The 17,215-nt window shown below is 43.0% G+C and overlaps 1 protein-coding gene and 1 long non-coding RNA gene across 3 annotated transcripts in view; one reads left to right on the top strand and one right to left on the bottom strand.

Annotated features, from left to right (window-relative positions):
• Positions 1-1,631: 1,631 nt before the first annotated feature.
• LOC134071618 (uncharacterized) lies at positions 1,632-3,204 on the bottom strand. Its single transcript, XR_009937097.1, has 3 exons — positions 3,093-3,204; positions 2,371-2,439; positions 1,632-2,254 (listed from the first exon to the last, which is right to left on the bottom strand). It is a non-coding gene; the product is annotated as an uncharacterized LOC134071618 (long non-coding RNA).
• A 6,352-nt stretch (positions 3,205-9,556) lies between these two features.
• marchf4a (membrane-associated ring finger (C3HC4) 4a) overlaps positions 9,557-17,215 on the top strand; it is a 17,515-nt gene continuing 9,856 nt past the window's right edge. The window contains exons 1-2 of one of the 2 annotated variants that reach the window (XM_062527489.1): positions 9,557-10,010; positions 10,236-10,614. In XM_062527489.1, the coding sequence (XP_062383473.1) occupies positions 10,276-10,614 (339 nt within the window). In that variant the 5' untranslated portion in view covers positions 9,557-10,010; positions 10,236-10,275. Of the gene's footprint in view, positions 10,615-17,215 lie in introns of both variants that reach the window. The other variant, XM_062527488.1, reaches the window with a different exon arrangement.

Below are 17,215 nucleotides of genomic sequence, written 5' to 3'. Positions count from 1 at the left end.
TTCCAACATTTGCAGCCTAAAGATAGTTTAACATGGTTCCATATTAATCTGAGAAAAGAAGATGATTACTTCCTACCGTTTCCATTGAGTAAATTCAACCTTCAAGATGAGAAAACCGTTATTTTTCGGAAGACCACACATCGGTCCTGATCAGCCCTGCAGCCATTTTAAGTTTAGAAGTTCCAGCGAGAAGAAGCTGGACGATAGGCGCGGGAAAAGCTGAGTACAGTTTGTTTGGCGTTGCCATGGCAACGGCGATCTCTACCAATCAAAGGCTCTGCTTTCACCAGTTTTACACGTTAGGGTGTCGGGTAGTGTAGTACTCTCTCGTTAAATCGTGAATAAAGCATTGTTTTCTCAAAACAAGGTTGATGCCCCCATTAACTTTTGACATCTATATGAGCAGGTATAATCGCTTAGTCACATCGTAGCTGGTTTTAAGTCTACCATGGACGGTTACGATGTTATGGCTTATTCTCCAATTGTCAATGGAGAAATTGTATTGGATTTTTACTTCCGGACTAGGCTGTGGGCGGGACTGGGGAGCTCTATTAATGTCATCACAGCACCCCTGCCTTTAACTGCTGAGATAACACGAGAGATGTGGTGTTTAGTCAACACTTTCCACTTTTATGAAAATTATCGATGGAAATGGCTCTTAAATTTCAATCCAAGTGATTTTTCTTTGCACTCATAAATGATCATCCAACACCTGAAAAGAAAGTTCATCTTGTTCCTGTGAATGGTCGTTGGTTTCGTCTCAAACAGACTTGATCTTTAACTTCTAGCACATTTCTCTAAAAGTAAGATAAGCAAGGTCATATGTTGTTTTACTCTGTATCCACAGCTCACAGCTAGAAAGTGTCCGACTATAATGAGCAGGTAGGTGCATTAATGGAAAAGCATAGCCTACTGCGCCTGCTGAAAACTAAATACTGCCCTGATCAACTGTATTATAATCAGTAGTCTTGTGCCATGTCCTCCACAGTGCTCTAGTATATTATTACCATACAACCCCATTTCCAAAAAGGCACAGGGACAGGGGGCATGTTTACCACTGCAATGTTCTTTTTGCAACTAAATCAAGATTTGCAGATTATAATTATGGCTTTATTTACATTTTACACAAAGTGATAAAATAATCAGAAAATGTCATTCTTTTAGATATGGGGTTGTACTTAAAAGAAGCTAGTTTACTATGTTCAGCACATAATTAGTAGTTTCTAGTTTAGTTCTATAGTCTTCATATTATTTTCAGCTCTTCACCATGGCTCTCTGTGTCTGTGTCACTCTTACAGTTTTTAGACATTTGAGTTTTTTTCTTCTTTTATATAAAGTGCTTTGTAACTTTGAAAAGTGATCTATAAATAAAGATTATTATTATTATTATTATCATGATCAGATTAACCAAAGAGATTTATTTTATAATTCAACTTTTACATCAGATTCATGGTCAAGTGAGAAAGTGATATTGCTTTACTGAAAAGAGGTGTTTGCATACTGAAATGCCTCTGAAGATGCTGCAGTCAGATATCGCTGTGCGTGACAGTGTGACCAGCCACATCTATGACAGTGGTTAATTTCATAAGTTTAAGTTTAAGTTGGATAAAGCATGGAGTCAAACAATCATATTATGGCATATTATGAATGTTCTTTATTTGAATAGGAAACATGGTGACAGAACTGGCAGGTGTACAGCTAAAACTAACCTGAATTACCTAAATTACATTCACATTTATCAATGTGTTTCCTTCAAGTGTTTCTTGCTTTGGCTTTGAGACTTGACTTTATTAGCAGCCTTGTGCTTATGCTTTGATTTCTTTGGTTTGTCCACACCCTTTTCGTGTGGTTGTGGTCCATGTGGGGCCGGCTTTGCCACTTTCTTCTGACTGCCTGACTCCTTCACATGTCCTGGCTTATCCATGACAGTCGATGGAGCATTGTACACTGTCATATGTGACCCATCTGAAGCTGGAAAAGTGGGTCCCAAAGGTGTAGAAGGTACTGCATCAACTTTGTTCATTTTGCTTGGTGGACTCTCAAAATACCGTCCACAACATGAGGTAAACAAGACAGTCATGAACAAGGTGATCATCAGACAGCAGAATAGGAATATGATGATAAAGCCAACAATGCTCCAAATGTCATGAAAGCTGTCATCAGACAGCTTGGCATAGAGCCTCTCGTAGAGGTAAGAAACATATTCCTGTGATGGTGCTGTCATCTTTGCGTGGTCCTTGATGTGTTAAGCTACCTTGAAGAGAACATATTTTCAGGATTAGAACTGATTTACAGTAGACAATATTTGGTAAATGTGGTTGAAATACATTGCATTTATTATTCCTCCGTTGCTGATCCACAGTCATTTACCTTTTTCAGAGACCCAGCTTATGGAATTTGGGCAATGTTACTACATCGTAGTGACATCAAACTGCAACGCTATAAAAGTAAGACAAGTAGGCTACAGGTGAATAGTTTTCTTTACGCAGAAAGTTCTTTAGTCTCAATCTCACACAAATAACCTAACAATTTATGCTGGAGAGCTGTAGGCTACACTGCTGGGGCCCTACAGTCAGTGTAATCTGAGAGAGGCTTAATTGAGACCATTCGTGACATTCCAACGTTTTAATGTAAATTCAATCAGGTCTTTCTCTATACTGAAACATCAAGTCATTGCAATGTAAGCCTACAACACAAAGCTGGTAAAATAGCAGTGTACATGAATGTCTTTGCCATAACTTTTCCATTTCACTAGCCAGTGACATCATGCATTGGTGAGCGCCAGCTATCCATAACAGTCAAACGCTTTAAAGGTAGCCTAAGCTTGGAAAAAATATATATTAACTGAACGTTTTCTCCCTGTGTTGTTGTGGAGAGGATAGTGTCCTGGCTACAACGGTAACAAGTAATGTCTTCCATCAGGTAATGTTAATGCTATTTTGTCAAGACTATCATAAAATAATCTATGTTGTTATCTAGCAGCTAATGTTGCTATCGGCAGCTAGTTCACGTTAGCTAACTTAGTCACAAAAACACAGACGAGGCCTAGCTGAGTTTACGGTAACACACATCAGTTCAAGTAACATTATTACCTCATAACAGGCTGAGCTGTTTTCCTAGCCTCAACTGAAAAATATGTTCCCAAAAACCCACAAGTAGTGGCCTATTTAGCTAACAAATTAGCTAAGTCGCCTGCTGCATTTGTTATTTTTAGAATATTGTGGATGTTACTATAGTAATCATCTGACGGTGGTGAACAAAGATTCTAGAGTGCTACGAATCTTGGTGGTGGTGAAATGGCTACTTTGCCTCATACAGTCCACTGTTGCAATTTTCAGCATCGGTTTGGAGCAGCTTGGGGGCATTTACAACAGGCGTATAGTTACTGTATTACAACACTCTTTTTTAAGTACAGTACAGAAAAGTCAACATGTTACACCACAACTAAAGCCTTGAAAAGGCCTGAAAGACCTGGGCAAAGGCTTGTAGTGTAGGCTATAACTTCTTTGGTTTGTAAGGCTATTGTAGGCTTATCTGTAAACATAACACATAAAATGTTATCATGTAGCCAGTCAGAGTAGCCTACACCTGTAAAACATGAATAGGCCTAAATAAAATAATTTCAGTAAGTCTAGGCTAGTTAATAGATCTAATGCTTGTGAACAGGTAGCCCCTCCTCACCAACTCTTCCTTCAACATTTAAACGAACTGTCAGCACTATTTCCGCACTGTAAACAAATCTGCACTCGTCACCAAAATCCACGCTCGCTTGCTGTGTCTTTCACCCCATCACCACCTCACCTAAGTGAAGTCCTTGTCTCTACATCCTGTATGGACTTGGACCGCAAGGTCCATTTTTCACATGGCTATTGTCTGGAGTAAAAAAAATAAAAAAATAAAAAACATTTTTTATCTGGCAAGGCCCTTTTCCTGAGTTTCATGGATATTTTGCTTTTGTGCTCTTGAGCTTTGTCATAATAACAAAGATGAGCTAGAATGGCACTCAGAGAGGGCTCTGCCAAGGCCACAGCTCTGGTCTATGCCATTCAAACAGTTTGATATTAAAATGCTACACTATTGCATGAATTAATTCATTCATTCCATGTCATAAGAATACCTATGTTTTCATGAACTCTGAAGGCAATATGTTTTGGGTGTTGATTATGGACCATCCTATACTGATCCAACAGTAGAATGGTAGAAAGTTGTTTGGCAGGAGGCACACATATCAGATCAGACGCTATAAATTATTATAACAATGGTATAATCAGATACCGTAGTACAGTATTTATTTCTTGCTTCAAATGTACAAATTTAAGCAAAATAATGTCACACAAATCACATTTCAACAGATTCAGTAGCCATTATCGGTGTCATCTGCCATCTTTGTTTACCTTTCACAGCTGTTTCAAACATAGACATAAGGGTAGTATGGAGCATGGAGGATACATCAATGCTGCCTATTCGGGGTAATTCTAAGATAGCTAGAAGGCAGCAAAAAGAGTTTCTCCGGTTTAAAACCATGAGTCGGAGACTTCTCAATAGAGCGATTCCAGACCGAATTGCCCAAACCCAGATGTTGTAGGCGGGGTGAATTCAGACTGGCTTTTGGGCTGGAGCCTTGTAGGAGGACAGGACAGGTACATTAGCATTCAACATGCCCCAAATCTCAACATGTCCCAAAAGAGAGAGTGAACGACTAGTCACTTGCAAACTTAGAAGATTGTGAATAAAAAACATCCGGGATAAAGGGTATACAAGGGGATTAAAGGTAGCAGAGGGGATCCTGTCCATCCCGGGAGGAAGGGAAAGCACCCATGACAGCTTGCGTTCCTGTAGACGGGTAATTAGAGAGCAGCTGTGGGGCCATGTTTCACGCCGAACCTGCCACACTAACACCACTAATTGGTGAACGACTCTCGCCAGAGGGTTGTCAGAAATTGTTGCACCCAGCGTGGAGAACACTCACATAGATGTCAACAACCTTCTTGCCATTTCAACACACACACACACACACACACACACACACACACACACACACACACACACACACACACACACACACACACACACACACACAGGTGTAATATACAGTATACCCACAGCCTCAGTGCAGCAGCTTCTATGAGACAGGCTTGCTGTTCCTGATGACAGGTAGATAGATGGCTCTGAGCTTCAAATCCAATCATCAGGATTGTGAACATTATATGAGATGATAAACAGAATGTGAAATATGTGTATGGAGCCAGATAACCTGTAATATGAAGACAAATGAGTTCTACAATTATTTTTTGCATTTTAAGATTTTGAGAGCATTTTTTCTTATACTTACAAACACTCTGAGGCTGTAGTTGGTCTAGGACAGTTTTGCATTGTGCTTTTCAGAGAACAATTTCTCTACATTTGGAGATTGCAATTTCAGTTCAAATGCCTGGACCTCAGATGAACAATTTTTCAGTATTTACCTTTATTAAAAATGTTCTTCTCTGTAGTCTCAAAGTAAAAATAATGTTTTTGAACACAACATACAGTAGATTGTACAGTTAAGCCAATGTAGACAGACAGACAGACATAAACATGCGCATACACACACACACACACACACACACAAGGACAAACTCACAGCTTTATTACTTGGTGAACACTGTATTTGCTGTCTTCTTTTTCAGAGGGCATCAAGAATCCAAAAATGTGTTTCAATTCAACAGAAGCAAAAGCTCAGCTCAGCGTTGTAAAGAAGGGTATTTCATAAGGCACACACCAATCCACCCTCTCCACTAATACGACACAGGCTGGCTAAGCGAGGATTTGGCAGCGTTCCTTCAGATCTTTTGCATCTGCCTCTTCTGACCAGCCTTAGGCTTAAAAACTGTGTGACAGCATTGCCGATTCTGAGTAGTATAGTAGTGTGTGTGTGTGTGTGTGTGTGTGTGTGTGTGTGTGTGTGTGTGTACATGCTCCTATGCACATGGACTTACATGTACAGTATGTGATTCCCCAGGGGAGATAGAATAGGATAATCCCTTCTCTTTAGAAGTGCTGGGCCTGAGAGAGTAGCTGCTAGCACAGACCTGGATATGCAGCCGAGTTTGTCAAAGTACATGCACGTGCATGTGCAGTGCACACACACAAAATGCACACACAGACAAAGAGAGAGAGAGATTTAATTTTGAGAGACATTTGTATAGTTAAAAAAGAGATGTAAGTCAGCAGAGGATTTCATTACTTTTTAAGAGTAGAAGAGTCAATAGATACAGTAGATAGATAGATAGATACTTTATTGATCCCCAAGGGGAAATTCAAGATAGATTCAATAGTCAATGAATGAAATTGATATGATCAGCTGATCAATACCATCAACCAATCAATAAAGACCATTTGTCAAGAATGTCTTCACATCCTGAAAAGAGGACTTCTGAGTGTCACTTCTGAAATGAATAAATGCGTCCTTCTAAAAGCACTGTGGCTCTGGCAAAAAAAAAAAAGAGCTCAAACGTTACTGTATTGTTCTGACAACGTGGTCCACGTTAATCCTATTCAGTGAGTTTGAGCGTATCAGAGAGAACAAAGTTGTCACAAAGGACTTTGCAGCATCTGCAGAAGATGCTGTACCCAACTTCAACTCCAGTAACTATAAAGTGGCTTCCTGATTATGTCACTGCGGCATCCTTTCCGCTGCAAAGCCATCAGAACAATAACAGAGTGAATGCTTAGGCAGAAAAATAGGGGAGGAATGTACCATAAGAAAATCTAGTGGAGGCACAAAATAAACGTGTCATGTGCTGGAGGTGTTTTTGAGCTGCCTCTCTGTATAATAAGTAAACATTTGAAAGCAAAGATCAAGACAGAAATACTGTTATTGCAGCTGTCTCTACTGTCATTTCAGGCTATCATCTATATGGTCCACTTTTGTATGCTCTTTCAATATTCCCTATGTGTGCACGCTTGCACATCTCTCTGTCTCTCTCTCTCTCTAGCACAAGCTAAATGAAAGCTAGATTAAAATGTATGTGACTTTTATAGCAATGTATCATGCTATCCCCACATTGCTTTCTGCCATTTGGAGAGAGAAAATTAATTCAAATCTTTCACTTTATTATCTGAAGCATCCGTCAAGGCCATGGACATTCCTCACAGTATCAATATACATACACAAAACTCTCAATGAAATACATCAAACGCTCAATGCCTTATCCTTTCCTGTTCATTAAGACTTTATTTTGATATCTCCATACTACTACAGAGTCAGTTCGAAGATTTCATGCTGGGCCTATACAACAAAATTGTAGTGGCTTTATAAATGAATAAACTTGTTTCTCTACCACAAGTTAGTAAAGCGGAGCATCAAAATGTTCCTGTTTAATGAGGTGCTCAGGGGACATGGGGGTCTGGAGACAAATGATTGAGGGGAACCTTTACGGGCCTCTTAGGCATCCCATTAGCGTTTAGGGTTTAAACAACTGCAAACAGAATTTGGAGAATAACTGTTTCATGCCTTAAGGGCTCTATCTCTTAAAACTAATTTGAGCTATGGAAATATTCAAGAAGATTGTCATTAGCTTAGGTAAGACCAAGACCACTGTCAATACGTTCTCCTTGATAAGACATAGAGTACAATCAGCTGGTCCTGACAGAGACTACAGAGATTAGTAATTGACTCTGAGGTGGACACCATGTTTTGAAACGTCGCTTGGACCACCATTGAAGTCTGTAAAAAGTTATCCATGTGCTCTGGTCTTTCCCTGGGTTCAGTCATCTGAAGGCCTCTATAGCTGTGAACACATTTTGATGTTGTTACAACTAGAACCAAAGAGTAAAATGTTTTATCTTGTGTCAGTATGCAGGCTATCTTACCATGACCCTGCTAGGATTGGAAGTGGATGGTAGATTGGATCTGGCACATCTTCAGATGCTCTGCAACTTGCATGCAATAGGCTGTGGCCTCTGAAAACTTCAATCCTCTCAGTACTATTTGTCACTTTGTCCATTCTTCTGGGAGAAACAAAGGAAGAAAGACAGTGTGAGAGGAATCTCCACTGGAAACTATTTTTAGTAGACAAAGCTATATGGGTTCAGTGAGTTCGCCTGGAAGGTGGGGCTAGCATGAACCATTTAGACCAGAGTGTATAGTCGTTGGCTTATGGCAGTCACCATGAATTATTCAACACACATCATTTAAGTTTGAAAAGAGAGAAAGCAGAACAAATCCTGTACTCTTGCTGTGAACCATAAGCCCTATCAATATATTGATCAGTTTAAGTATATCATGAAGCATGCATGTTTTTTCCCCCCTTAATTTTATTTTATTAATTCATACTTTGTTATGCAGTGTTGGAAATTGTTGTTTAACATTTAAGGCCTTTCATTTCATATTCATATTCATGTATTCAAAATATTGCCAATTAGACTCTGCTACTACAAGTGAGACAAGAAAAAAACGGAAGGATTTTCTGAGATCCATTGTATTGGCTGTGTGCTCGCTCCCATTCGTTTGCATCACTGTAATGTTGGCGGACAGGACCGCGCCTGGGAGCTGTCCCAGGCACCATGGTGCTGAAACCGCAGCAAGAGCAAACATCCTCTCGCTCAGTTACGGGAGCGAACCTCTCTTTGCCGTATGATTGGAGCTTGTGCAACTTCAAGCGAGACAGCTGATCATCGGAGAAGGGCGACACTGTTAGAAAAATTCTTCCGAACGACAGGAGAAAATGTCATGACAAAAAAGGCACCGGAGAAAGCGGGAAAGACAACATTTTGTCCGTCGCTTGTGGATGTGATGTTTCGGGATTGTGTGTTATCATTTCTCCCACGATGCCTGGAAAGCTTTCGGAATTGGGATACTCTATGAGTAAGAAACAACGACTTGGTCCACGGAAACAGAGATAAACCACTTTTACGGGTAAAGAATCACGGCATACTTTGGTAGCCTAGCCTACCTCACCTCACCGTGGTGCACGAAAGCTCCTTTCGCCAAACCTGGAGGGTCATTTTTGTAATCGATAAAATAGCTTCTGACGACTGGATTACAACACGTGCAGTTGCTTATCGAATATTTTGTCTAGGCAAGGCTGCTGTGTTAGGGATTGAGCCCATTTTCTCTGCTAGACACAAACCTAGGCTATTGGACTACAAGTAAGTAGCCAGAAAGAGCCCAACAGCCTGTCATCAGATAAAAATCGCGCAGCTAGCCTTGGAGATCAAAGGAGTTTAGGAAAGCCCTAATAACATCTCAGAAGCCTCGATCATAGGTAATGTGAGGCAGTGTGTAGGCTAAGGCTAGACGCTGTGTTTTGACACTGACAGATGTTCTTACTTAATTTCCTTGGCTACTCACGATTGTGGGCTAGCCTACTTGCACCGGGGAAGCGTTTGTTTGCTCGAAATTGCACCGATTTCGGGATACCAAGCGGGACCGTTTATTCTCCATATAGGCTAAATGAACTGAGAAATGGGCGGTGGGCTTACACGAGCCTACAGGCGACCTGTTTGATTATACCAGTGTAGTTTTGTCACATCCACACAAAGCAGCTCTGGCAGTCATTAGGCTGTAGATTGAACAGTTCGTATTACATGGACGTGACAGTAGCCTTGGCCTTAAGTGTTTCCTTTTAGTCACACAAATGAAGAAGGAAATCGCGCAGAAAGAATATTCTACCACTGGTTTATCTGCCACGTTGTATGATTTTGTTCTTTGTTACGCTGTTAGCTTATTCAAATGTCGATCTAGCAACCTGAAGGGTCTTGTGACAACCAACGTGGGATTAAAATGTCATAGCCTACAAGGTTTGTTGCCTGTTCGCTTAAGAACCTCTGTTGTCCGCCTCTGTCCTCCTCCGAACGTAGAACCCACGTCGAATACAAACAAGGAGGCTAACGACAAATAGCCTACATTTGATTGAACTCGTGAGGGTAACGAGGGGAAAGTTCAAAGTTGAAAGCCAGCTGAAGTTGACGTGCAAGGATAGACAGAGATTGCATTCTTCCACGCTAACATTATCTTCACAGAAACAGTAAGTTTGCCATCCTTGTAAGGGTAACCCAGAGCGGTAGATAACCTATACAAATCTAACTTACTCCATGTTTCATCATAATTAAGACGGGCACATGTTGTTGGCTATCAGTGTCATTTTATGGTGCTGGGGATTGTTGAGCCGCAGACCGATGCTGTGCCGCCAGGGCATGCAGAAAGGCCGCTGTTGCGTCTTGTTCAGTGACCTGAAGGTTTTCCTGCTCAGGCCACCGACACCATCGGAACCACCGCCAGCGCTCCCACTCATGAGTGCACCAAACACGGAGAACCATGTGACGGAAGGCACCGCGGAGAGGAACAACTCTCCAGCGGGGGCCACGGAGAGCACCAATGGTTGTTTACATAACCCAGCGGGTTGGACAGAGCCCCCGTCGTCAGGGGAAAATGTAGGGACCAAGGAGGAGGAAATGGGAGGCGAGGAGTGGAAAAGCACAACGATGGAGCTGCCAGGGACTCTGGATTGCGGCAGCTCCTCCGAGGACAATTCCAAAGAGAAGTATGACGAGCGGACATCTCTAAACAGCTGCACAGACAGCGGCGTAAGGTCTCCCTTGTGCCGGATCTGTTTTCAGGGCCCTGAGCAGGTAAGTAGCCTACAGTAAGATAATCTCTGACTGCCTAGCAGCTTTCATGTACTTTACCCTATTTTCTGATATTGATAGGTTTCTGTTATAGGCTACCATATTATTAGATGCAGTGAGACCTTAGAGTAGGCCAGTATTTCACTCTCCCAGGGTTATGCTCAGTATCATGTGAAGACAGAACACTGACAGTTATCAACGCTGATGGTGACAAGATTGTCTGTGTCAGTGAGTGATTTAAGGTGTCCAGTTATTGCCTGAGGGGAAATTTCTCCAGCACATTAAAGGTCACCAATCAAAGCGCCTGCACTTCCATGATGAAAGCCATGAATACTGATAAGGAGGCCTTATCCAAGCACGTGGGCTATACACTCTACATGTGGGAAGGGGGATGCAATCTTGAATTTACATCTTTTGCTCTCTCACAAATCCACTCCAACCACTTGTTTGCCTCGGAAAATCCCCCGAGCTCCCATACCGTCACACTCTTCGGTGTGCTCAGACTCCAGATAGAGGGTAGTCTCTTGGAGGCTCACTTGCTGTGGCATCACTCAGCTGTCACTCTCGAGTAGCACAGAAGTAAAAGCCCAGTTCTAGTGTGTTGGGTAATTATGTTTCATCATGGCAGGGGAAAGCCAGTTTTGCTCCTCTACGCTTCATCGATCAGTCAGATGCGGCCCAGGATCCTCGGCCTTGCCAGCGTGATGGATGGCCCAGTGTCTGGGATGGGAGTGGAACTGAAAACAGATGGCTCTTGTGTGAAGAGCCCTCTCTTGGCTCCTGAACCATGCTTCCCCACCCACCCATCACACACATACACACACACACACACACACACACACACACACACACACACACACAGGCACACACACACATGCACACACTCATGCAGACTCTGCTTCTGCCCTTATGAACCCGGTTGAGATGACTGACTCAACACAGCACCCCTCAAATCCAAGAGGAGAGGGCTTGTCTTCTCTCAAGCTCTTTGATGAATGTGGTCTGTTCAAAAGGAAAGATGGAGGAGTCTGGTGTGTGTATGAGAGAGAGTGTGTGTGTGTCCATGGATGAGAAAGAATGTGGGAGAGTGAGTGGGAGCGGCTGTTTGTGTAAGAGCCCAACTCCAGTGATTACTCCTGTGGACACAGTCCACGCAGTAGCAATTACATGCTTGAGGACGAAATAAAATTTCCCCTTTCCTTAGCTCGCCTCGCTTACTTGCTGTCCCCTCTGGCCAATATGCTAACACATGCCCCACGTGTCTGAAGGACTCGTCTGTGAAGGAGAGAAAAAAAAAACACACTAAAAAAAAACAGGCAGTGAACATCTCCCCTCCTTCCTCTCCTATGATAAAGTAAACCAGAACAGCAGGATCTGCAGAGAAAATGACTGACTGGTCGTGTGCCGCGTGTTCCGTTCTGTGTAAATAAGGTGGCGGGCTCCTTCTTTGTGAGTCAGATGAGTTCCGTTTAAAGGTCACGGTGTAATGAGCTGGCGGCACATAAAACAGGGCCGGCTCGCCGCACAGGGCGGACCAGAGGAACGTCAGCGGGAGAGGTTAGACGCGCGTAGGGCCATCAGGGCAGTCAGGGCAGGGGGTGAATAGACGTGGGAGAATGTGCTGTGCTGTATTATGGGATGGAGTTGCCAGGAGGCATCTAGGGCAAAATGTAGCCTAAGCTTTCAGAGAGAGAATGAAAAACACATGCGCATAAACAAACAGTGTACTCTGGACCTAGGCTGGTTTAGCATTCTTGGAGTCCCCTGTATTATTATTTTCTCTCTCTCTCTCTCTCTTTCTCTCTCTCTCACACACTCACACAGACACACACACACAGCCTATTCAAAATAGATGAGATGTGATTTTTCTGAATAATTAATCACACATTGTTACTGTATTGTGAATAGTACTACAGTACATTTCATGGGAAAAGGAAGAAAACTGAAAAAAGTTTTAAATCGGTGGGGTTTAGAGGTTAGCATTTCAGTGTTTTTGCCGTTAAAATTGTAATATCCGAAAATGTGATATGGTGCATAGCCTAAGCCTAATGCAAAATATGAGGTTCCTTATTAGTGCCCACAACACGAATGCATACGTGCACATAGTTCTCTTTTCTTTCCTTCATTCTCTTTCTCTCCCTCCCTCACCCCCTCCCTCACTCAATCACTCACTCTCTTTCTCTTTCCTAAGCTGATAGTCAGGAGTAGAGGGCTGGCTGCCAGCGGTTCTGTCGATGGCTTAGCCTCGGCCTTACTGGAGCGTGAACGGCCTCTCTTGCTCGCGTTCCCTTTCGCGCTCAGAATGTCCCATTCGTCATGGATTGCCACTCCGCCTCGTGACTCCAGGTCACTCCGGAGAGATCCACGCCACTTAGTCACCCGGCACACGGCAAATCTATAATTTAATATTACAGATGGGCAGCGGTGAAGGGCTACATGCTAGGGGGCAGTTTGGTCACAGTTTGTCTTCGCGCCGTGAGAAATCATTGAGGTGAACCATGAGCTGTGAGATGTTACACACACACACACACACACACACACACACACACACACACTTACGCAAATGCACGTAAATCCTCACACACAGCCACAAATCCATGCAGACACGGCTAAGTATACGCACACACAGACACAGACACAGACACAAACATGCAGATTTACCAATATACACACACACACTCACATAGGCCTGATTTACCCTTTCTGGTGTAATGCCTAGATTGAAACGGAGAGAAAATCTATGCCTTGTGGGGCCCGGTGTCTTTGAAGCTCCACCAGGAAAGGAGTGTTCATCAGGAAGTGTGTGTGCGGCCCCTCAGCCCAGCAGGGTGTAATCACACACAAAAGCGGCCCTTTTAGGAGGTGAGCGGCTCATCTGCTGGGGAAAAAAAAAATCACTTGGATTATCTGTCTAAAACAGGACTCTGTTTCAGCTCCCAGCTTGTAAGAGCCTATAGGGTTCAAGGCTGGCGTGGTACACTCTCTGATGTATCTCTTTGCTGTGAGTTTGTCAAGGGGAAAAGCAGTGGGATCAACCTACATTGTGTTTGAAGCAAATCTGTGTTCAGTAGGCTACCGTACACAGTGTCGCCCACAAACTTGGCTGTGTCAGCAGGAGCCGTGGCTTGTTGAGATCTAGCAATTCAAGCAGTGAATTAGGCGTCAGATGAAGATGATTGGGATTAGACTGTGTAGCTCTTGGGAAAGGAGTGTGGATAATGCTCTGACTGTTTTTGTTTGGGCATATGAGAAAACAGAGTGCCTCTCTTATGGACTTAACTGAAGAAATTAGAATAGGCTGCAGTCACGATTTCTTTCATTCATAAGCATTTTGTTTGAGGTACTGGTATTTGGCAGATCCTTTTTTTTTCCGCAGCAATATACAACATTAGAATAACAAATTTGTAACAGTGGTTAATGTAGCTAGAACATTAACTCCTTAGACAGGTGACACAGGAGAGTGATGATTCCAGCAATTTGCTACTAAATCTGCATTTCTAGTTTGTAAACAAGGCTGTGCTTTGCTTACTAACACTTTAGGCGACTGGCAGATATCTCACACATCATCTCAGACATGTTGTTTTGGTTACAAAAATGTAGTTGTTTAAATGTTAATGAGTTAACTCTTCACTTGGATTGGCAGTCGCCATGTTGCATTGCTCAATATAAAATAAGATATACTGTATATTTGGCTGCGTCTAGGTGGCAGCATAACGACAAACGACGTCTGTTTCGTATAGCTAATGTCATCATAGTAAAACAACCAATTAAATGTAGATGTGCATAGCTGAAATCTTTCTTGTAGCACCCCCCCATGGACAGATTTACACAAAATTTGGCGTGCATCCAAAACACATGAAGTTTCATGAAGTTCACTTCGCTCGCCACAAGATATGGTTGGCGACTGGCGAGTTATTCCACAAAAACACACACTTTCTGGTCTGCCCAGGTTTTGGGGGACTCTGCATGGCCTGGAGTGCCCCCTGGGCACTATGCCTAGTGGGGCCCTATGCCCACTTTCAAGGCAAGTTTCATGTGACTACTGTAGCTGTTCTGGTATCATGGTCATTGGGCAGAAAAAAAGACAGAACATTTCATGACTATGCTGCACCAGAACTAATATCAGCCTAATAATGCTGTTCCTTACTCTTCCTTTTTTCGCTCTTTCTTTTTATCTCACAACACATTGTATGACCTACTGTTTGTGTAGTATTGATTGTTGAAAAAAGTACTCAAATCTGTCTGGACTGGAATTATGAGCTACTTTCTGCCCCACCCTGCAGATGAAGGGGGGGAGGGAGGGGGGGGGGGGGGGGGGAGAAGAACCATAGCCTACTACGATGTCCTGAAATACCGAGGGAAAAGAAAAGACAAGCAGCATCAGCCGAAGGAGGAAGAGTCTTCTGAGCTTGGCCCTCTTCCTCCTCCTGCTCTTTATTCCTCCCTTTGTTCCTGCTTCTCATTCTCCTGCACTTCCTACTTGACTCATTCAGTCTTTACCATCTCTCTCTCTCTATCTCTCTACCTCTCTCTCTCTCTCTGTCTGTCTCTTCCATCCTTCTCATATGCTAATAACAGAAAATGGGATTTACTTCATCTGGGCTCAAGGCTGTTTACTGGCATTACACTTTTTTTTCAAGCTGATTTCCTAAGGAGCCTTCCTGCCTTTTCCCTTCTCTCTCTTTCTCTCTCTCTCTCTCTCTCTCTCTCTCTCTCTCCCTCTCTCTCTCTCACGCGCACACACACACACACCCTCATAGCCTGGGAGGAGGCATTTCATCTTCACTCTTTTTCTGTTTATCTGTCTGTCTATATGTGTCTGCCTGCCTGTCTTTCTATCTCTCCCCTCCCTCCTGCTGTCTCTGTGGTCTTTGGCTAAACGAAACCGCTTCACAGCTATTCATTGTGTTGTAATGTTACATAACTGGTTTTTAGCTCGAAGCACTCGTGGCCTAATGTCTTTAACAGTGGTGGAGCCATCTCCCTCCAGCGTTTTCAGTTGGCCCCTGCCCCTGCACTGATGGATTGACCAGGACATCTTTTACAAAAAAGACCATGCAGGTCTTAATAGTGCCATGCCTCACCCCTGTGTCTGTGAGACAAAATAAAGCTCCAGTTATTAGACCTGTGGTGAACACTCTCATCTCCTCAAGGTCTCAACCCCCGTATAATTCCTAAAATCGGCTGAGCAGTGGACGTGAAGTGGACGCTATCTCGGCTGGCTGCGGTGAGCGCAGCGACAGGCTGGTCGGTGGCCGCCACAGTTCTCCTCCGCTTCTCTCGGAAGCAGCCGTAATCTGTATGGAGCAACGCACGCTTCCCGGGCGATTAAGGTCCTAATCCCGTTAAACAAACCCTGAGCTCTTCCTGCAGACGCCGCCGCAGTCTGACAAACTCTCCCTCTCTCTCTCCGGCTCGCTCTCGCTCTCGCTCTCACTCACATGTGCACGTCTTTCCCTTTTTATTAGGGTTTCCATCCCTCTTTTCCCAGTCTTATCCTGGGAATTTGTGTGTGTATATCTTTGTGTGTGTACTCCGTTGCCATGCAGGGTGATGCTAGAGTAACTCCGTATCAGACGTGAACAGAACGCAATATCAAATGTGTACGAAAGATATTTTTCTGCGTGTCATCTGAGGGAACCATCTCACAGAGCCTGCGCTGCTACTCAAAGTAGAGATGAAAAGAGGTCTAATAATGACTGGTATCTAGATCTGGCAAAGCCTCCGTCATTCTCAGTAATGGAACTAATGCAATTAGAGTTTACTCCAGTAAACAGTCATCATGAGGCATGCTACTATTTAAGTCACAAATTGAATAACACTGGCGAGTGGGCAGAACAGAGACAGGAACTGACCAATGAATATAAAAAGCAGCATCAATATTATTGACTCATCTTCACTCACAACTTGGAGTTATGAAACTGAAGGCCAGAAGAGAAGTGGCCCTGGGAAAAATTCAGTGCCTTTCGGACAATGTGCACATTTGACTAAAGGTCCTTCATGATGTGAACAATGAAACGACTCTGACTGTCAGGAATAGTTGCTGCTGTATCTGAAAATTCAATCAGCTCGGGACATTATTTTTCTGAATGATAAAAATGTGTTGGTGTGTTCTGAATGTAGAGTGGATTTGCCTCAAGGTTCTCTCATCGACATGATCAACTGTGATGAGACTACAGCAGCTAGCCAGGAGCTGAATCGTATAAAACAAAACACAGCATTATAATAATCAGATGTTCATATTATGAGCAGACGTAAAGTACGCAAGAGACACACTGTGTGTTGACTTGTTTGGCACTGCTTTTAGTCTTGTGTTGCCAAAAGATATCAGATGTAGACCTACGAGATATCCATGTTGACACGTAAATGTGAGATGTACAGTATGTGTACACACTTCCACTCTCAGCTCAGATAGGGGCAACAGTTCATGTGTTCTGTAGCATCTTTAACATGTTTTTTGTCTGTAACATCTTTAATGTTGTTTTGTAGCTGGCCGTCAGAAAGAAAGTGACCATCTTAGACATACTGTAGGTTATGTCTTTGCCATATGGATACAAACTTTTATGAAAAACCAACCAAGTACCAGCCTTTGAATATCTCTGAT

This window comes from Sardina pilchardus, chromosome 23, assembly GCF_963854185.1.
Source record: "Sardina pilchardus chromosome 23, fSarPil1.1, whole genome shotgun sequence".
In the NCBI taxonomy this organism is placed as follows: Eukaryota; Metazoa; Chordata; class Actinopteri; order Clupeiformes; family Clupeidae; genus Sardina; species Sardina pilchardus.
Note: the sequence above shows the minus strand (reverse complement) of the source record. Positions and strands in the feature narration are given on the sequence as shown.